This window comes from Myotis brandtii, unplaced genomic scaffold (assembly GCF_000412655.1).
Source record: "Myotis brandtii unplaced genomic scaffold, ASM41265v1 scaffold672, whole genome shotgun sequence".
Taxonomy (NCBI): Eukaryota; Metazoa; Chordata; class Mammalia; order Chiroptera; family Vespertilionidae; genus Myotis; species Myotis brandtii.
This window is the reverse complement of record NW_005370621.1, coordinates 603037-625174: the sequence shown is the minus strand read 5'-3', so window position 1 is coordinate 625174 and position 22138 is coordinate 603037. Positions and strand designations below refer to the sequence as shown.

Sequence of the window (22138 nt, the reverse complement as noted above, 5' to 3'; positions counted from 1 at the left end):
GCCCCTAGAGCCCCCAGAAAGGAAAGCAGCCCCGCAGTCAGACTCCGACAGAACTGGGAGAGAAAACATTTGTGTTGTCTAAGCCACCAAGTGTATGGCACTTGTTATAGCAGCAATAAGAAGCGAAGGAAGTAACTTACATACAAGAACCTGTTAACGATATTAACATTCTTTCTGAACTGAGGCAAGAAAATCAAACACTTGCTCACCTTTTTATAGGTCTTTTCTTCGTTTTGTTTGCCAGGTGCTGCATCTCCACTGTCCCCAGCCGACGACATCTGCAAGAGAAAATAGTCCCTATTTGAATTTACAGCTGTACTCTCAGATACAATATGCCAATAATATTGCTGAGAGGATCTATTTTGGTTAAGTACATTTTTGTTGTTTATTGCTGCTATCTCCAAGAAAGGAAGAGATTTCTCAGAATACTAAAAAAAGAAAAAGGAAGAAAAATCAGTGGTCCCCAATCTTTCCAAAATAAATCTTTACTTCTAAATCATTTTAGTAGCATACTTTACTCCATAGGAAAGATGCTATGGAAGTCCAACCCATAAAGTTTCTTTCTACAAAGCCTTTACATTTTTTTCCTTCTGGTTATAGATGCTTCCTGTACAAATATCTGGAAAGTACCAAAAAGTAAGCATCAGAAGACAAAATGACTCAATTCTACTACCCTTAGGCAACTGCACCATTATGGCATATTTGCTGCCACCTCTTGTTCCATTCATTTGCATACTGAATATATTATAATACCATCTTACCCAGCATTTTTCACTGAACATTTATGTGATAAGCATTTTCCCATTTGATTATAAAAATCTCATTGTAAGAATAATTTTTTTTTCTAGTTGCAAAATATCACTGTGCAAACACAATTGTGTGTTATTAAAGGATAGCTGATGCGGTCCAAGGATTTTGCCTGTGCAAATAATTATTTTATGTTTCTGTCTTTGTTCAACTTCAATGTTTTCTTAGACTAGATTTCTAGAAATACTAGGCCATTAAAAAACTGAAAGTTCTTGCTCAGCTGGTGTGGCTCAGTGGTTGGGAGTCAACCTATGAACTAGGAGGTTGTGGACTAGATCCCCTGTGGGGGGGGGGGCATGTAGGAGGCTGATCAATGGTTCTCTCTTATCACTAATGTTTCTCTCTCTCTCTCTCTCACTCTCTCTCTTTCTTCTTATCTGAAATCAATAATAATATCTATTTTTAAATTGAAAATTCTTACTACATAATGCTAAATTTATTTCTAAGAAGATATACCCATTTATGCTGGTAGCAGTGAGTGGGAACTGGTTTCATTACATGTTTAGTAATCACTATTATCATTTTAATTACCTTTTCTAATTTGACAGGTTAAGAAAGCATCTCCTAATTTTAATCTGCATCTTTAAAATTGTTAAAGAAGGTTAACATTGTTTGCATATCTTTTTTCTTTTTTTAGCTCTTTGCATTTCTTCCTTTGAGTTTTCTATTGTTTTGTCCATTTATCTAGTAAGGGTATTAGTGTTTTAGTTGTTGATTTTTATTTCCTTATTGATTTTTATGTGTTAAGAGTATTAATCTGTTTGCAAGCACATCATTAATATTTTACATGCTGCTGTCTTTAAATTTGTTTTATAATTATGACAGAGAAGTTTTACATTTTTCAAACTCAAAACTATTAACTATCTTTTTGGTTTCTTCCAATGCTTTTAAATATATCTTTTTTTTTCCCTTTGGGAGATATCAGATGTTTAAACATGTATTTGTCTCACTTCTTAATGATTAAGTTTTTTTTTTTTCATTTAAATTTTAATTCATTTGAACGTTTAACACCAGTTACTTATGTGTAAACAAGGATACTACATAATCAGGGAACCTAGATATGAAATTGCATGAAGAGCACTCTATGCACCAAGGAGGGGTAAAACTTCTTTCTCATAAGCCTTGGAAGCACATTTTAAATCTTGGGCTTTTAATAAACATAGTGTTATAAACTTAGTGTGTGTGAAACCTAAGAATTGGCCAGCCACTTCTCTGCATTGGAACTAAATGCCTGAGTTTACTCGCTCTTTCGTGATCTTGAAGTGACCTCTTCCTATTCTTTCTCTAACCTCAGCTCTTTGGAGTTACTGCCCCCTCACTCCCTCTGCTTCAGATATTTTTGTTGTTTCTCAAACACATCAGAATGCTGCTGCATTAAGGTTTCCGCCTTAATTATTCCCTCTGCCTGAATAGTCAAGCATAAACAGATAAGCATAAACCTCTGCTTATCTCCTTCAGGTCTTCATTCAAATGCCAACTCCTGTTTTCTGCTTAGCTTGACCATCCTATTTTAAACTGCAACCTGTTCAGCTCCTCCCTTCCCCCACACTCCAGATCCCCCTTAACTCGCCTTCTCTTTTCATTTTTCTGTGTCTAACATACTATCCAGGTTCCTTATTTATTATAGTGGGTTTTTGTTTGTTTTGGCCTGTCTCCTGAAGAATTTAAACTTCCCAAATAGGAATTTGAATCTGTTTTCTTCACTAATGTACTTCAAACTTTACCTGGCACCTAGTAGGTGCTTAATAAATTTGTATAGAATAAGTGAATAAATCAATTGATAAGGAAGATAAGAAGATGCCATTAGATCAACGTAGGCACACATGATTCCATTGGTCTGAGTGTTTTGTACTTGGGAGGAGAGCTGACCCCTTGAGAGAAGGTGATGACATTACTGAGGAGTCAGACACCATCAATCACATTGTGTGCAGGACACCTTGAAAGATGCCAGTGTATGGCCTCATTAGGAATAAATGGCAATATTAACCCCTTATAATGTTCTCCATAAATGAAAAAGACTTAGGCTACAGTTATGTCAGTAGAAATAATCTCCATGTAGGATTTAAACCATTTTTTAAAATGTAAACTGTTACTGAATGTGCCACATTTTCATTTTCTGGCATAACTACTCTCAACCTATCTGCAAATTAATTTGGAATTAAGTTTCAAAAAAATATGAGAAGGGCTCCTTGATTATTTTAATCAAATATGATTACTCATTATTTTTCAATCATTTACAAATTTTAAAGGTAATATTTGTGTTTATCGTTAAGAAAAGCAAAACATGTATTTTATTTGAAAAAATATAAAGGAGAAAACAAAACTATCACCTTTAATCCAACTACCCAGAAATAATAATTGTTAATATTTGGTTATTTCACCATTTGATCTTTTCCAAATGTGTGGGTTTTTTTTTTAACAAAACTGGAATCATATATTATATACATTTTTGTATTTGCCCTTTTCACTTACCATTGTATCACTAAATATTAATTAGAAATAATCTCAAATGTCTGAATAACAATATTATAAAATGTTATATTTCAATATTTATTAATAGACATTTGGGATGCATCCTATATTTCTATTAAAAATTAAACTGTACTCTGTTTTTATACCAACAGCATGTCTGCTTAGAGCGGCCACAGATTCCCAGAACAATGACTGCTGGGTAAAATACCATATCTACTTTATATCTCTACCAGCATCAGGTATTTTCATTTAAAATCAAACAAAACACTGCCAATTTAACTTTGGGCAAAAATATCCATCTTATTTTGCATTTATATGATTAATTGTAAGGATGAACATTTTTGATCATATTCATTTCTTTCTTTATATTTTTCGAGTGAATTGCCTATACAAATCTTTAGCTCATTTCTATATTAGGGTGTATTTGTGTTTCCAATTTAGTTTGTAGTAATGATAATAAAGAAGGGTAGTATTTTTCTCTAACCTTCAACTATTTAATAGGGCCAACAGAATGGATGCTTCCTTGAAGAATGCAATTTCAGAATAGACTGTGGAATCTTAGAGGGAAGGCAGGGGTGGGTGGGAAGAGATCAACCGAAGAACTTGTATTCATATATGCATAACCCATGGACACAGACAAGAGGGGGGGGCCGCTAGAAAGGGTCAATAGGGAAAAGGGGACATAGGTAATACTTTCAACAATAAAGATAAAAAAAAAAAAGAATGCCATTTCAGTAACTTCACTTCTAAGACTTTGCAGCTTTTAAAACCAAAAAACTTCAAGAGGAACTCTTGAAAAAACAACCATAATGAAGAGCTGACTAATTGGCATGAATGAAGGACAGATGATGAGAAGGTCTGTTTTATTCTTTTGTAAATCACCCTGACTGGACAGTAGGGAAGCGGAGGAGAGAAGTAGGTCAACTTGTGTTTTTTTAAAAAACAATTTACATTCAGCAGCACAAAACAGATGATAATAATAAAGGGAGGTCATGAAATGTCACCTGGATTCAAAGGTGTTTTTTTCTGTGGAGTGATGCTTAACGAAGGTCACACAAACCTATGAACCAGGACAACCGTGTTGGAGAGACAAACGAGATGCTTAAGATGTCCCAGTAACTGCAAGTGGCTATTAAAATGGTTACAGTGTTAATTACTCTTTGTTCTTAGACTTGCTATGTTCCTGCACCAGCTAAGTGCATCGCTTATCATTATGGAAGTCAAGGTAAATATGGATTAAAAACATTGTTTCCAAAAACATTATAATCATATATATCTCTGTGTATACATAAAAGGAAGGAGAAAAATTCATAGAAATACAGGTGATTATCTCCAGATGATGTGATTATGAATGCTTTGGGTTTTCATTTTATAGATGGTATATTTATTTTTTATAAATTGAGTTTATTGGGGTTACAATGGTTCATAAAATTATAGAGCTTAAGGGGTACAATTCTATAATACATCATCTGTATATTGTACTGTGTGTTCACCACCCCAAGTTATGTCTCTTTCCATCACCGTTTATTCCCCCCTTACCCTCTTCCACCTCCCCCCATTGCCACTTCCCTCTGGTAATAAGCATACTGTTGTCTATGAATTTTATTTTTCTTGCTTAATCCCTCACCTCTTCCATCAGCCCCCTACCCTCTCCCTTCTGACAACTGTCAGTCTGTTCTCTGTCCACATATTCTGCACTGAGCACTGCCACATTTAAGAATAAGGAAAATACTAATGCTATTAAAAAATTTAACCACACACAATAGTTAATAGCAGAGACCGCATCTGGGTTCTGCCCCTTTAGGCATACTGATGTTCACAAAATTTCCTGTTGCCATTTGCTTGCTGCTTATTTTAAATTTGATAATGTCGAAGTTAAAGGTCATGAACTAGATATATGATTTAGAATATTTGTAAATAAGTATAAAATAAAAGAGGTAGGGGCTCTATAATGAGGCAGTTGGAATGAATTAAAAATGGAGACTATATTTCCTTACCTTAGTAAGTGAAATGGCAAGTCATCTGTTGTTGGTGGTGATGGGCAGCTTGTTCATTGTTGAGACTGTTTTCCTTCCCAGGTTCCTGTTAAAATAGAAATCACTGGTCATTACTTTCTTCATATCTCCACCTCATCCCTCCAAAAGGACCACAGGTGGCTACTGGGATACATACAATGCAATAGGTAAGTTTAAATTAAAGGAAGGAATGTGTGTGAGGGGAAAACAAAGGTGGGGAGAACCAGATGAAGCCAGCGGTTCGGGCTATGCATGGAACGTAAGCCGTGTGACTCAGTACAGTCTCCAGTTTCACGCTGAGATTCCTAGTGGTCACAGCAAATGAGGAAATGATCAGTTACCTAAATGCCCAATGACTGTAAGATAAAGGCAAACCAGTTGCTCAAGTGAACCACAGGTGTGGGGGAACTGAGGCTAGAGCAACAATTTCTCCTGGGGTCTTCCCGCAGGAGACCCTATGTGAAGTGTGAACAAGTTTTCAATATTACCCCTGTGCTACACCAACTGTGATTTTCATGAGTGTTATTTAGATGACACAACCTCCAACAACAGTTCAACAAACATCCCTTGGTATAATAATGTTTTTATACAGGAGATAACATACTCATGTGAACCGATTTTAAAACACAGAGATGTATAAAGTAAGAATGGTAAAGACCCACTTGTATTTGCCCACTCCGCGATAACCTATATTAACTGTTTGTTGTATATCCCTTTCAAAAACTTCCCTATGCTTGTACACACACACACACACACACACACACACTTCTTTCTTCTTACTCTTACCAATATGTTTAAAATTTTTTTTCAAATCTATGTGTCTGTCTCATTTTTAAATAACTGTAACATATTCCACAAGATGGATATACCATCATTCAATCAACCACTTCCTCCTGATGAACATTCAGACTGTCTCCGGGTTTGGTACCATAACCAGAGCAGGAACAAACAGCCATATTCAAATATCTTTAAAGTTCTAGTACTTTCATTTCTGTGGGAAAAAGTCCTGGAAGTTGGATCCAACTTGATAAACACATTAACTACTTGAAGGTCCACGGCTACATTCCTCTCCGTAAAAAGGCTGAAGCAATCAGTTCAATGGTGCGGGGAGATTACCTGCTTATTGACACAGTATTGGCACTGGATGGCTGCCACCTTTAAATGTTTGCCAACCTCAGGGGCAGATCATGGCTTCTCAGTTGTTTTAATTTTCATTCCCTTGTTGCTAATGGGGCTGATCCTTTTCACAGGTTTCTTGGTAATTTAGATTTCCAGTGCACGCCCTTCGCATATTTTCTACTGTGCTGTTTATCTTTTTCCCTTTTACAATCAATTTGCACAATGTCCCAGTATATTAAACACCAACTCTGCCATATAAACTGTAAGCTACTGTTAATCTTTTGGCTTTATTTATGTTGTCTTGTCATGTAGACATTTTTAATATTTACATAGTCAAATATGCTAATTTTCCCTATATGGATTGTGGATTTACTATCTTACTGGGACAGTTCCCCCCAACCCGATGTCATACATGTATTCTCCTATATTTTCCATTTTAAACATTAGATCTTTACTCCAAATGGAACCTAACCTCATCGTCTCCCAGGTAGGCAACTAATTGCCCCAACATCATTTTTCCTTATAATCTATCTTTTCCTTACTGGAAAGGCATGCCACTTTTAACATATATCACCTTTTCCTAGATACTTCAATCTATTTCTGGACTCTTTACTCTGTCCCAAAGATTTGCTCATTGATTCCTGAGCTAATATCATACTGCAATATGATAGTATACTTTGATAGTAAACTCTTCTGAGTTTAGTAACTTTTCACATTTATATTTTTAGATGGACTTTAAAATCATATTGATTGATCTGACAATCTGTACCCCTTCTAGTTATATTAAATTTATATACTAATTTAGAATTTATCTTTTTGGAATTTTGAGTTTTCTCATTCAAAACTCAAAAGAAATATATATATATAATCTTTTACTACCATCTGACTTTTTGGATTTGTCTTATGTCTTACTAAATTCATTCCTAAATATTTTAGTTTGTCACTCTTTTAATAAGGACTTCTCCATTTTAACCAGTTATTAACTCAAAAGAAGAAAAACAACTGCGCTTCATCTATTTTCTTCCCAGTCCTGTTACCAAGCCCACTTACCGGGTTTTAAAAGATTTTAACTGGAATCTCAATCACATCACCTGCACTATTTATACAGCTTATTCCTATGTCTTTTCTTATTGCATTCCCTCACCTTCTCAAACAATGCTGAGTAACAGCAGTTGAGTAACAGTAGTAGTACCAGGCATCTATAACATAATCCTGCACTCCTGCAGGAGTCACCATCCAACATGATGCTTTTGTTTGTTTGGTAGCAGAGTAGGTTCTTTCTGCTACATCCTAATTTACCTTCATGTTTATTAGGAATGTCTATTAAATTATATCAAATGCGTTTTCTGCATCAGTTGATATACTGATCATACAATGTTCTTTATTCTGTCGTGTCAATATGTAACACTCAGAGATTTCATAATGCAAAATCATCCTTGTATTTCTAGAATAAACACTAACTTGGATTTAATTTGCTACCATTTTAAAAAGGGCATTTTCATGATTGTTGTCTCATCTTCATCAGGCTTTGGTATTAGGCATTAGTGCTTTTCATAAAGTTGGAAGGCTTTCTCTTTTTATATGCACTCACATTTTTTTTACAGTTATTAATTTCTTGGAATTTATAACCTCTCTTTGGATTGACTTTTAGTAATTTACTCATTTTTTAGAAAACAATCAATTTTCTTGAAATTTTAAAACTTGTCTTATGTAAAGTTGTGCATAACATTTTCTTACTGAATTCTTTTAATCCTTTTGGGATCTAAGTAATGTATTTTCCATTATTTCTGATGTGTGTGTGTGTGTGTGTGTGTGTGTGTGTATGTATTATATATATTTGTATTGTATGCATTGTATATACATATTCTTAAGGTTGTGTATATAATGTATATATTTTTAATGAAAGTCAGATTTTCTTTATTTGTTTTGTGGCCATTTCCATTAATTTAGCTTTTACTGTCATTATTATCTTCTTTCTTTTGGCTTATTTTATAAATTTTTAGGTGCAATACTTAGTTTCTTTGTCATTCTTTCAAAAGTATAGTACCCAAAGCATTTAAGTTAGAAAGTACGTCTGACTATATTAACCATCCTATATAATAAAAGCCTAATATGCAAATTGACTGAATGGCGGAACAACTGGCAGAACAACCGGTTACTTGATGTGCACTGACCACCAGGGGGCAGATGCTCAACACAGGAGCTGCCCCCAGTCTACAGGCCCCAGAGGGAGGCAACCTGTGGTGGCAGCGGCAGGGGGCGGGGCTGGCCAAGGTGGGTGCCAGCAGGCCCCCTCCCATCGCCCTGAAGGTTGCCCCCTAGAGGGAGGCGACCTGCGGCAGTGGGGGGAGGGGCCGGCGAGAGGGCGGCGCCAGGCCAGCCAAGGTGGGTGTGAGTGGGGGGCCCCTAATCACCCTGCCGGTTGCCCCACTGATCAGCCCTGATTGCCGGCCAGGCCTAGGGACCCTATTAGTGCATGAATTTTGTGCACCGGGCCTCTAGTTTCCCTATAAATTTTTATGTGAAATGTTCTGTTTGATCAACTTCCAGATAACCTGTCATTTTGGATTTGATCTCTAATTTGATCAAGAAATCATCTAAAAAAGAGTTTCATAATTTCAAATGTTTACAGTTTAATTATTATCCTTTCATTGTCCATTTCTTGTTTTACCACTGGGATCACAAAATAAAATGAATAAAACAATTTTTTCCTCCCCAAATTCATTAAGTTTTTTCCTATAGCCATAAAAATAGACTTTTTATAAATGTTCCATTGATATAAGGGGAAAAATGCACATTTTCTATTTATCGGGTACAAAAACAATATTATTACCACTCTATATCATTGTATGCTTTGTTAAATTATGGAAGAATACATTAAAATTCTCTAATATATTTATGGTTTTATCCTAAGCTCCTGTATTTCTACGTTTTGGTTTTTGCCTTAAAATTTACATAACTATGCCTAAAATTTACATAACTAAGGGTAGGCATAGTATAGTCTCCTTATGAATTGTACTCTTTATCCTTAGAAGTATCTTTTCTCATTTAATAACTTCGGTCTTGGGTTCCATTTAGTTGATGCTAATATCCTCACTTTTGCTTTCCTTTTATTTGTATATGCTTGGCATATCCATTTCTTTATCTTCAACTGTTCAGCTGTCATTTTGTTTTAGCTGTGTTCCTTACAAATACCTTAAAACTGGATTTCTGTTTTATTACTGCCAATCTAAAAGTCTTTGTCATTTTAAAGGGCACTTCAACAAATTCACACCTATTATGATAAGATTGTATTTGGTTTGCTTCTATAATATGTTTACTATTAAATAATGACATTTATTGTTACTGCATTTATTTTTATTCATTCCTTTTTTTTTTACTGGATTAATCAATTTATAATTCTATTTTCTTCCTAGTAATTAAAAAATTGTATTCTAAAATACTTGCTCCGTTATCTATTTTTGAATCATTAAAAAAACTATATTTTTTATATTAAATAAAATGACTGCCATCCCCACAACCCAGACATTTTCCCCTCGGCTTACAGCAGTAGCAGGAGGACTCGCCACCCAGATCGCCCTTCCAGGAGGGGAGGATGCTCACTGCTGAGGACAAGGCCCGCAGACACCTCCAGCTCTCAGCTCCTTCAGGGTCTGCCTCTGCTGAGAGCCACCTCACCCAGGTCGCAGCCTCCCTGGGGCAGCCCACATGCTGTGACTGTATGATGGGGCAGCTCCCCACCAAGCTGGCCCCAGATTTGTGGGTCCCGCACGGGAGTTTGCCTTCTCCCTCAGCTTGCCCAACCATGCTTCCTGCCTCCTCCTTTCACAGGTTTAAGCTCATTAGCCTCCAAACTCTGTGGCTTAAAAAAATGACAGAAAGTTACTTCCTCACAGTTCTGGGGCTGGAAGTCCAAAACCATGTTCCTCCTCAACCTCTGCATAGAGTCCTTCTTTGCCTCTTTCTAGCTTCTGTTGGTGGCATTCCTTAGCTTGTGGCAATGTTACTCCTATCTTTGTTTCTGTTGTTACACTAAGTTCTCCTGGTGTGTCTCTGTCTTCAAATGACTTTCTCCTTTTTGTATAAGGACATCAGTCATATGAGATTAGGACCCACCTTAATGACCTCATCCTAACTTGATTACATCTACAAAGACTATTTCCAAATAAAGTCATGTTTCACAGGTGGGGGATTAGGACTTCAACATATCATTTTGGGGACACAGTCAACTCAAAATATAGGTGTTAACCCCTAATAAACATTTGCACTCAAAAATCTATCCCAGTGCTTACGTCCAGGGAGCCCAACCCCTGCCATCTCTTCGCTCTTCTTGTTCACAAGAGAAAATAATTAAAATATTTTTACTCTCACTGGCTGCTCCTCTCCAAACTTCGAAATAGCTCCTCTGAGTTGACATGACTCTGCTGTTTCAAGAAATCTTAATGAACAATTTATAGTTCACAGTCACATTACCACCATTTGACCATAAGTTTTATAAGGTTCTTTGCTCATCATTGTTTCTTTGGCTCTTCATCTTCCCCTACCCTGACACCTTTGTTCTGATTCAATTTTCATTTGGTTGGAACACTTCTCAATAGTTTTCTTAGAACATGGATGGTCCAGCACATGGGTGGTCCACTCTGAGTCACTCCATGTCCATGTGCAATGTTAGTACAATGTCTTTCTTTTTTTTTCTCATATATAACTAGATCTCTTGGCCAGTACAGGATTCTTGGCTCATAGTCCTTTCCTTTTATCTCTCTATTAATATGGTATTGCTGTCTTTTTGCTTCTTAGCTTACAGATGAGTAGTTTCAAGCTAGTCTGATGTTCCTGCATTGGTAACGTACTGGTTTTCTCTGTCTAGAAACCTATGAAAACAATTCCCTTTTAACAGTTAAAAAATTCCATAAGGATATATGTCTTTTTTTCCATTAATACTGCCCTGTAAAGGGAAACTGAAAAGAAGTTATTGCATAGAGATCTGATGAGTTGACTTAAGCCACAAATAATATTTAGGCAATCTAGATGAGAAATGAATAGAATTCATAGCCTTCAGGCAGTCTTTCATGAATATTTTTTCTCATAACCAACTTTTGATAAGAGTTGGGTGGGAGAACACTGAGAGTTATAGTCTCTGGCAAGTGCCTGGAATGCAGAAATCCTAGTGGCCAAGTAAGGGCATAACCATAAGACTCAGGTCTCCTTGGGAAATGTATTTCTATGTAACCTAACACGAGACTCCCAGTATGAACTTATTTTCTTAAATTATTTTTAACATTAAAGAGAGCCAACTTATGGTGTCATAAGGTTAGACTGTTGAGACACCAGCTCAGCTAACATTAATATATGCCAAGAAAGGAATTTTTTTTTAAATGTTTTATTGCTTATCTATTCTTTCTGGTATTTAGTATCTGGATTCTGTTAGCTTCAGAAAGAAATAATGAACAGTATTTCCTAACTTTCTACATTTCTATGCTTTCATTAAATTTGAGGGAAGGGGAGATACTATCATTTATTAAGTAACAACTATGTGTGAGATGCTATCAAATACATGATCTCATTTAATTCTGCAAGTGATCCCTTGACATTGTTCCATTTTAGCTTGTGCTGTTTTGACACTTATAATGGACTGTCCTATAGTATCCATGGGATGTAGACATTTTAAATTTTGCCAAGGCTCTTGCTGTGAGGCTAGTTTGTAGAAGTGAAGCCCTTAGTTGGCAAGTGAACAGAGGGGATCTCCCAGCACCCAGCCTGGCTTTGCTGTTTTCTATACCAATGCTGGGCCATGCACCAAAAACAACTAAATCACCACCTCTGCGTGGTGGGTCTTGGGAAATTAGTATTTTCAGCATGCTTCACAGGCGTGGTATCATCTAAGCTACTCTGACCAGTAAAGGCAATAAAGATGTTTTGTCACTTCAAAAGAGATGTCAGGGTCCAGTGGGGATAACAGATACCATTCTGGGTGTGTTAGAGGGAATTTAATACATGGAATTAGTTATAAGAGTGATGGGTGAGCTGAAAAGCTAAGCAAGAGATGGTGACGCAATGCAGAGGTTAACATCAGCAGGAAGCCACGATCTAGAGGCACACCAAGAGGAGGGGCTGATAAAATAATATTGAATGTCCACTGTAATTGAGAAAGAAAGAAAAAGCTGAAGGTATCTCTTGGGTCCAGAAAATCTTGGAGAGGGTTGACTGGTGGAAGTTAAGACTACAGAAGGAGGGGTATGTTTGGAGGCATGGAGAAGACAGTCATTGTTGGAGACACCACCCAAGACAGAGAGAGTGGGGACAACACCTGGATTCTCCCTCACCCCCTCTACCCCATGGCTTCCTTCTGACACGGGAGCCTGAGAAATGCATCCTATAAGGGGTGACTGCCCTGCGATACAGAACAGAAGAGTAAGGAATGGCTCTGAGGACCAACAGGCCAACAATGAGCCGTAGAATGAGATATAAGATGGTAATGAAAGTGGAAAAGCAGATATGAGCTAAATGATATACATGAGAAACATGAGTCTCAAAGGAAATGTGGATTGGGAGGTAGGTTAGGAGCTGGTGCAAACATTTCTATTTTTGTGACTGGGGATTTTCGGAGAGCTTAAATAGATGACTACAGAGTAGCGAGGGTCTACTGCAGCCTCTTCATTAAGTGTCGGGGTGAGGCTATGCCTTGGGATAATATGCCTGGGGTCAAGTTGGAGGTGGCAAGGTTGAGATCTGAGCATAGTCTGACTCTTTCCCGGTACCACACACTCTCTCCTAGTTATCTGACAAAAAAATTGAAAGATTGTCTAATAAATATTGCAGTGCATTTTTTCAATTTGTAAATGCAATCGAAAGGTTAGCCAACCATACTAATTCACATAACTATTTCCTGCAAAACGTGTTCTACATCAGTGAGTCTCAACCTAGGGGGCATTTCTGAATTTACAAGATGGTAGGGGGAGATTTTAAAAACTAGATAGTTACCAAAACTTTTAGATATATTGCACCTGGGGGCCATATTTGAGTTGCTCAGCAACAACCCTTTTAACCTCGAATTCCTTCTATGGCCAGCTAGTGCCATAGAAGTTAGTATTTTTAATTTGCCACAGATGAGTCTGCTCCTCATGCAAGGCCAAATGAGAGGGCAATGGCTAATTACCTAATTGCCCAAGTAAGTAGGCCAACCTATAGATGCAAGAGGTGAGGGACACTAGCCATGAGTCCTTGCTGGTCTTCCCATAAAAAACAACAACACTTCATTAAACACTGATGAAGCAGAGCAACCAGCACTCACGGGAAGAACACGGAATGGGCCTCTGAAGGTTTGGGCTTTATGTCCAACTCTGCTACCAACTCTGTGACCTTGGCCTCTCATCCACTTCTCTCCTACCATGAATTTTGCTGACTCCATTAGGCAATGCTTCTGGTTTGGTGCCATTGCCAAGTTTCTTGGGTAGAGTCTCACCTCAGATCCTCCTTGAAATGAGGAGGAGACTCATTAATTATTTGATCATTGTGAGTGCAACTTGCCCTCCGGGAATTGATCGTCCACAAGATAGCCATATTCAAATGTTCATGCCATTCAGGCTACACATGGCAACGTTTCCTAGAACATTTCCCAATAAAGAAAGCAATTAAGCAATTAAAAAATGATTTGGCCTTGGTCAGAGCTGAATGTGAATCAAATATGGCTAAATTATGCTCTCCTGAGTTCATTTTCATTATCTGCCAGCAAATTCATTCACTCTTTCATTCATTCAACAAACACGTATTGAGCATTGCATGTCAGGCAAAGGTCCTGGAGCCAAAAAGGCAAAACAGTTCCTAGTCTTCAAAGAAGTCACATCAAAGGGATTAAGAAGTATGAATGGGTAGTTACAGAATAGTCACAGGATATAAAGTACAGCCTAGGGAATATAGTCAATAATATTGTTATTCTTAATTAAATGCATGGGGGTGACATTAGTTAATAAAATTATATAGGTTTCATTTGTGTACAGTTCTATAATATGTCATCTATATATTGTATTGTGTTCATCACCCCAGGCAATAATATTGTAATAACTATGGATGGTGCCAAGTGGGTACTGGAAATACTGGGGAGAACATTTTGTAAATGACTGTCTAGCCACGATGCTGTACACCTGAAACTAACACAAAATAACACTGAATATAAACTGTTATTGAAAATAAAAAGTCACGTCAACAGGGGACAGATGTGGAGACAGCTACAATACAACCTGACATGTGTTTTACTCTGGGTTCTTGGAGGAGAAACTGCCCAAGTCAGCCAGTGGGAGTCATGGAAAACTTTACTTATGAGGGACACTGGGCAGGACTTTCCCAGGACACCAGGTTGAGATGAGAGGATGAGGGCCACTGCCTGGCTGCTTGCTGAAAGAGACCCAGCGGCGTGCAGGAGTCTTACACATGTTCATGGTGTGCTCTGAGATCATGGCTCTTGCCCTGTAAGGATTTACCCAGAGGCAGCCCAAGGTTTAGGATGCTACTTAAGAGATTACACACTCTGGATTGCACATTCCATCTATGAACATAAGTCCCTGTCCCATCCTCTGCCTAAATAACAACACGTTTGTGAAAATGTACATGGATTCGTGAAAACCTGGAAAGCCATTCTTAGGAAAGCGGCAGCCTTGTGAACAGTTTGCCGGGGAGTGAGGATTATGCAGTCCTCCCAGGGTCCGGCACAGAACAGCAGGAAAAATCTAAGGCTTGAAAACGGGATGGCTTATTTTCCAAGGCTGAAATAGAAGCAGCAAAAATAAACCAAAGGGAAGACATCCTTGACGTAGTTTCCAAAGTAAAATGCCTATATTTTTCAGACCAGAAAACATTTCCGTTGTGTTAAAAAAGCATAGGCTTAGGTTTATTTCCTTAAAATACCTGCAGAGACTCTCAATGAAATGCAGAAAATCCTCACGTTAAGTATTTGCTCGGCGGAGGACATCTATACACACATATGTTCAGACACATGGTCAGTTACACATTTGTTTGCTCAGAAGCTATAAAAAGAGAATTATGGTGCTCTTGTAGTCAACGTAAAGCTCCTCTATTCTTACTGATGAAATTAATTTACAAATGTTTCATTTCATGTATCTAATATCTATATAACCAAGCTACTGCCCAAACAAGTTCCAAATGATGGCACCTGCTAGCTGTGAATCCAAAGGGAGACCAATCAAAACAAATTGCAGGGCTCTTATATTGTCTCATAAAACACATTCATCAACCTGCAGAATGTTTCTCACAGAGTGAATAAACAGAATAGCTATAAACGGCAATGGCAAAGGGCACAGCATGAAATGAACTACTTGTAATTCATTTTCCCAACAAACGTTGTGCTGAAAGAATTCCTAAGTCTTTTCAAACCAAGCCTTCCCTGCAAACATCAGACAGAAGAAAGCAGCCATGTAAACAACTAGGAGGGACACGCTGCGTTCAGTCCAGTGTAACTCACCGCCTTTCCTGAAAACACCATTATCGCATAATCTTCTCCTGCCCTGATTTTCATGTTAAATGCACAAAGTCAATTAAAAATGGAATTCCCATTTGACCCAGTAATCTCACTTCTAGGAATGTATCCCAAGAAATCAGAAACACCAATCAGAAAGGATATATGCACCCCTATGTTCATAGCAGCACAATTTACAATAGCTAAGATTTGGAAACAGCCTAAGTGCCCATCAGCAGACGAGTGGATTAGAAAACTGTGGTACATCTACACAATGGAATACTATGCTGCTGTAAAAAAGAAAGAATTCTTACCATTTGCAACAGCATGGGTGGACCTGGAGAGAATTATGCTAAGCCAGTCAGAGAAAGATAAGTATCACATGATCTCACTCATTTGTGGAATTTAATGAACAACATAAACTGATGAACAAAAATAGATCCAGAGATAAAGAAGCATCGAACAGACTGTACCACCTATGAGGGAAGGCGGGGGAAGAGGAGGTAAGAGATCAACCAAAGGACTTGAATGCATGCATTTGAGCAAAACCAATGGACACAGATAGTAGGGGGGTGAGGGCTTGTGCTTGGGGGCAGGGGTGGCGGGGGAGAGGTCAATGGGGGAAAAAGGAGACTCACGTAATACTTTAAACAATAAAAAATTTAAATTAAAACAATGCACAAAGTCATAGCATGTGTTGGAGTGTATTTGGTGGTGGTGTTAGAAGGTGGCGGAAGAAAGCTGAGTCAACAGAGAAAACACACACACATGGTTGTGAGACATGGCCTTCCATTGGGCATGTGGGAGAGAATCCATGAAGACTTAATAAACACAATTACTTTTTCATCCCTTCCCAGGGACATCGAGGATACTCACTAAGATCTCACAAAGTGGAACTCTGCCTCTATTTAATGCTTAATATTTTTTCTTCCCCAGATTTTGCCAGACATTTGACATCATGTAGCCTTCACAATATGATATTTTTACTGCACTGTAAAATTTTTTATTGTTTTCAATTTACCAGATTATGCTCTCTGTCCACATTATATTGCTCAGCTATTTTCCTCTTTTTTTTCCTGCCAAGAGTACATACCTCAGGAACTATTCAATTATCACAATAATAGCTATGTAAACCATACACAAATTAAAGCCAGTCAATGACTGGTAAAACAATGTTTAGACTCAGATGTAAATAACCAAAATCTATTAGGTTTTGCTCCTGGTGCTTAAAAGAGAAGTCAGGAGACAGGCACAGGGAATAATGGGAAAGTCTTTAACAGGATTAGGAGTTAATACCTTTTGCTTGGCTTTGCCTCTAACAAGTATTCACTTATCATAGTCAGAGGGCTTACATGGAATGTTCTAAAAAATTCAAAACAAATTTTAAAAGTTTTAAAAAAACTAAGGCCAAGAGATCATAAGTCAGTGATTAATCACTGTTATTAAGTTACCCAAGTGTTTAATATGTGCTTGGCTCTGTACAGATTTAAGAAATACCCAGCAGAGAGCTGCTTTCCACAAACCAGCAATTTAATGGGAGAATCAGGACTCAAAGGGGTCGTTCAGAGGAGAGGGCAGTGACGGAGGTCTAGAGCAAGGAGGCCTATGGGGTGGGTGAGATGTCAGGGTGAAGGGAGGACCAAGAGGGTAGGAGGAAGTGACTGGTGTGACTGGGAAAGGCACACCTGGTGGGAGAGGAAGAGTATTCTCACTCAATATGGGAAATCAAGTTGGAGACAGTGATCAGTCCCAGGCTCAATGGCCTGGGAGCCAACTATGGATATGACGAACTAGGGAGCATCTGCTGAAGGCTTTGGAGAAGTAAGTAGACCAATAAGAGTCTTCACAGGAGACAAGATGAAACAGGAAGGGAAGACCGGCTCTACAGGGAGAATCTAGCCACTGCTGCAGGGCTCATGGTGTTGAGAACCTGGCCACCAAGATCAAGCTGGACACTGAGAGGAGGGAGTCCTCAGAACCTGGACTCTGACTGGGTCTGAGGGAAGAAGGGGTTACAGCCAAGATCTCCAGCTTCACTAACCACGGAGGACATGGGCACTGGGACAGCAGCTGTCTCCCTGCCCAGGCGGTGCCCCTCACCACACCCATCTCAGCCTCGAAATGAACCGAGGAGGGACAAGTGACCCAACCTACAGCAATGATTATCCACTTGAGAACTCGTCTGCACACAGGGACTGGGTGGGTCCGGAGGCGCTGGGCCTTGGACTTGCCATGTCAGGTGGAGTCACAGAAGAGTAACTCTAAGAACTGTAAGAATTTTTCAGAGGGCAGGAAGATGCACAAGCCCCTATATAATGCGTACAGTGTGTTTCCAGACAGATAAACAGAGATGGTACTACTGCCTGACAACTTCCAGCCCTGTGGGTCTAGCCATATGCCCTCGCTGGCAGCTGGGTTCTGGGAGGGCTGCTGGATAGAGCGAAAACAGTAATGAGATGACCGCTTACGGCAGTGGTTCTCAACCTTCCTAATGCCGCGACCCTTTAATACAGTTCCTCATGTTGTGGTGACCCCCAACCATGAAATTATTTTCGCAGTTATTTTCATAACTGTAATTTTGCTACTGTTATGAATTGTAATGTAAATATTTGATATGCAGGATGTATTTTCATTGTTACAAATTGAACGTAATTAAAGCATAGTGATTAATCACAAAAACAATATGTAATTATATATGTGTTTTCCGATGGTCTTAGGTGACCCCTGTGAAAGGGTCGTTCAACCCCCAAAGGGATCGCGACCCACAGGTTGAGAACCTCTGACTTATGATATATTCTCACCCAGAAGGGTGTTCACTCACTGAGTGTCTGTTCAGCACTCCTCTGTGGACGGTGCTTCGGGGAAACAACAATCAATCAGATGACCCCTGTTGTAGAGGCGCTTACAAGAGAAGCCAGAACACAGGCACAGGGAATAATGGGCGAGTCTTTGACAGTTATTCTCCCAATAACTCCAAGTAACAGGTTTCTGTTATTAAGCTCATTTTACAGATGAGAAAACTGAGGCACATCCACCATTCACTAGAGCTCTTTGCAGGCGATCTATCCTGACAGCCAAACTCTCCTTGACTAAGACAGAAAATATGCCACAGGCTTTGCTGAGATCATCACCCCTCCACCTGTCTCCCTCTCCTCTGAGCCACGCCCTATGGGAGAGGAGGTGACAATGTGGTGGTCACCGGCTGGCTCCACAGTCAGACCTCCCTGCTTCACCAGCTGTGTGGCCTCCTCAAGTCACTTAATCTGTGTGTCCTTGTTGCTCATCTGAGAAATGGTGAAAATAACAGGACCCCTCTCACAGGGTAGTTGTGAGGAGTGAGCAATATGTAGAGTCTTTACAGTGTCCCTGGCATACACTCCATAGATTTAGCATCACCATCATGATCATCATCATCAGCTACCCTCACCGGCAAGAGCACTGTGAGACAGAGCAGATCCCTCGCTGCTCTGCTTCCCATCTTCCCGTCCTACGGAGCACGGAGCATTCACCGCCCTGCCCAGCCTGGCTCACTGCTCCCCTGCAGGAGCCCGCCCGTCCTCCCTCACTGAGGGGAGGAGACTTCTGACTTCTGCACACTGTGGCTGCCCTCGTGCCCCTCTCAAGCCCCAGGAGAGCACACTCCTCCACAGCATGGAGGGTTCTCGATGGCCCCGGCCTGTGCCCACAGTGTTTGTTCAACGTGAACCGGCCTCTCTGTGACCCTGTGTCTGCTCTCTCAGGACATCCTTGATTCCTTCCATCCGGGAGGAACACAGTGCATTCCTGGCTGTGCTTTCGTAACCCTCCGTCAACCACTTACACCTGGATGTTTACATGACCCCAGACTGCATTTGCCCTCACTTTTTAATGGTAATTATTATGGCTTATGGAGCACTTCTTTGTGCTAGGCACTGTTGTAAGTTCTACACGAATTAACTCATTTAATTCTCCCAATAACTCCACGTAACAGGTTCTGTTATTATCCTCATTTTATAGATGAGAAAATGAAGGCACAGAGAGGTTGCATAACTTGCCCACAGTGACATGGCTAGTGAGTGGCAGACCAGGGTGTGAGTGCATGGGCTGTCCGCATCCACAGTGGGGCTCTTAGCCAGTCTGTCAGCACTGCTGTTTTAGGCCTTATTTGCTTATTTCCCTAAGTCCCTACCTGACAATCTCTACGTCTTGCCTCCTGCTTCAGAGAAGGAAGAATGGTCCCTTCACTTGCTGCCTTTTCGATCGGAGAACTCATGAGCACCATTTCCCATCCTCACTTCTCCTTTTCTACAACACATACCTGCCCAGAGCCCGCTCTCCATCACGTATCATTGTACCTGGATTGTCACCCTCTTGCTCTCATCTGACACTTCACCTTGAGAACATGAGCCTGTCAACCCCTTCCTGAGGCCCTTCCTCCTGACACCTCCCTCACCCCGACGTTGCCCTCTGGCTGCAACCCTGGCTCACTCCTCACACTCAGGGTCAAATCCTCCAAAGACTAGTGTCCCCTCCCTGCCTTCCCCCCCCCCCCATTCTCTTTTGGACACGCACAGCAATCTGGCCTCCCCCCAAACCACCTCCAGGTTCACAGGCAGACTCCCTGTTGCTTTGGCAACACAGTTTCATTCATTATCTTCCTGGACGTCTCTGAAGCACTGACCTGGGAGTACCCTGCACACAGTAGGGCACTGGGCTGACAATGACCAGTCCTCCTTCCCTGACAGTCCCCCTTCCCTTGGCTACCCCACATGGCCAACTCTGTCATCTGCCTACCCGCAAACCCTTTCCTCATGCTCTTTACAAATGGAAGCCTGATTCTGTCTGGGGAGGTAATGTTCTCAGTTAAGCAACAAGAAACTTGTATTACCAGGTGTTCTGGAATGAGACCTCGGTAGAGGTTTATGTCCAGAGAAACTTGTTGGAGACACACCCAGGTGGCCTGGGCATTTTGGCCACTTGTCATCTGCCCTTTCTTCCGTGGGTGGCAGACTTGACAGTGAGCATGGGCAAGGATTCCGTACACACCTGGTTCTTCTTTCCTGACGTCCCTGGCTTTGCCCTACCTCTCTGAACACCTCTGGGTCTCTTTGGCAGGCTAGGCTCCCTTTTCTCAGCCGCCTCTTACATATTCATGTTCCTCATGGTCTTCTGTATTCTTCTCGCGCCTTCTGAATAATCTCTTCCATCACCAATGGGCTCAACTGCAGCCTCCTGTAATAACTCCCAAATAACTCTTTTTTTGTTTGTTTTGTTAATCTTCACTCAAGGATATTTTCCCATTGATTTTTAGAGCGAGTGAAGGGAGGGAGAGAGACAGGGAGAGAGAAACATCGATGTGAGAGAGACACATCGACTGATTGCCTCCCACAACCAAGGTACATGCCCTTGTCCTGAATCAAACCCAGGACCCTTTGGTCTGCGGGCTGACACTCTATCCCACTGAGCCAAACCGGCCAGGGTCCAAATAACTCTTGAGTCCAGGTCTCTTCCTTGAACCCTCGGTCAACATTCTCAATCACTCTTAGGGTTCCGACAGTGTCTTATGGGCACTATAAGTTCTATATGCTCCAACTGCAGTTCCTCATATTCCACCCGCTCAGAGAATGCTACCATCATCCACCTAGTTGTCCAAGCCAGGAATCCCGACGTGGGCCATCCCGACTCCTCCTTCAAGCCCCATCCCACAGCCCCTCCAAGTTCTTTTCATCCATCTCCTTGATGTTCTTTGATTCTGGCTCTTTCTCAGCATTTTCCCCGTTGCTCTCTTAGCTGAGACTTAGTTTCTAGCCCAGATTACTGCCTCTGCCTCCTGAAGTGTCTGCCTGTACTGCTAAAGGGACGGTTCTATAATGCTAATCTCCTTGACAACCCTGCCGTGACTTCCCGCTGCTTCAGGAGGAACTCAGTCTTCAGCACAGCCTGTACACGACCTCCCACGACCTGGCCTCGCGGACTCCTTTCAGCTGGCTGCCCGCCCCCCACAGGCGGCAGCCCTACGGGATGCCTTACAGTTCCCAGAAGCCCAGGCACTCTCCTGCCTGCCTCCTGCTCTTGTATTAGCTCCAGCGCCTGACAGCCACTGCCCTCTCTCCCTGGCTATCCTTGTCCAGCAAGATGCTGCTCAGGCATCACTTCCTTCTGTGAATCCACCCTTAGTTCTCCGAAGCCAGGGCTCAGTGCCTCTGGGCCTCTCCTCTGTGCTCCTCTGTGCCTGCTCCTATTGTACACTTACGGACTATACTGTAATCATGAGTTT

The 22138-nt window shown here is 40.5% G+C and overlaps 2 protein-coding genes across 4 annotated transcripts in view; both read right to left on the bottom strand.

Moving 5' to 3' along the window:
* The window catches only part of PIP5K1B (phosphatidylinositol-4-phosphate 5-kinase, type I, beta), a 287643-nt gene that overhangs the window by 170964 nt on the left and 94541 nt on the right, over positions 1 to 22138 (bottom strand). For 2 of the 3 annotated variants that reach the window (XM_014529192.1, XM_014529194.1), the window contains 2 exons: positions 5277 to 5361; positions 210 to 278 (listed from right to left, as the gene is read on the bottom strand). In XM_014529192.1, coding sequence (XP_014384678.1) covers positions 210 to 278 — 69 coding nt within the window. In that variant the 5' untranslated portion in view covers positions 5277 to 5361. Of the gene's footprint in view, positions 1 to 209; positions 298 to 5276; positions 5362 to 22138 lie in introns of those variants that run through there. The other variant, XM_014529193.1, reaches the window with a different exon arrangement.
* Positions 5277 to 22138, bottom strand: part of FAM122A (family with sequence similarity 122A) — a 44285-nt gene continuing 27423 nt past the window's right edge. Inside the window, exon 6 of the mRNA XM_014529191.1 lies at positions 5277 to 5361. The gene's annotated coding sequence lies outside the window, so the exon portion shown is untranslated. The remainder of the gene's footprint in view (positions 5362 to 22138) is intronic.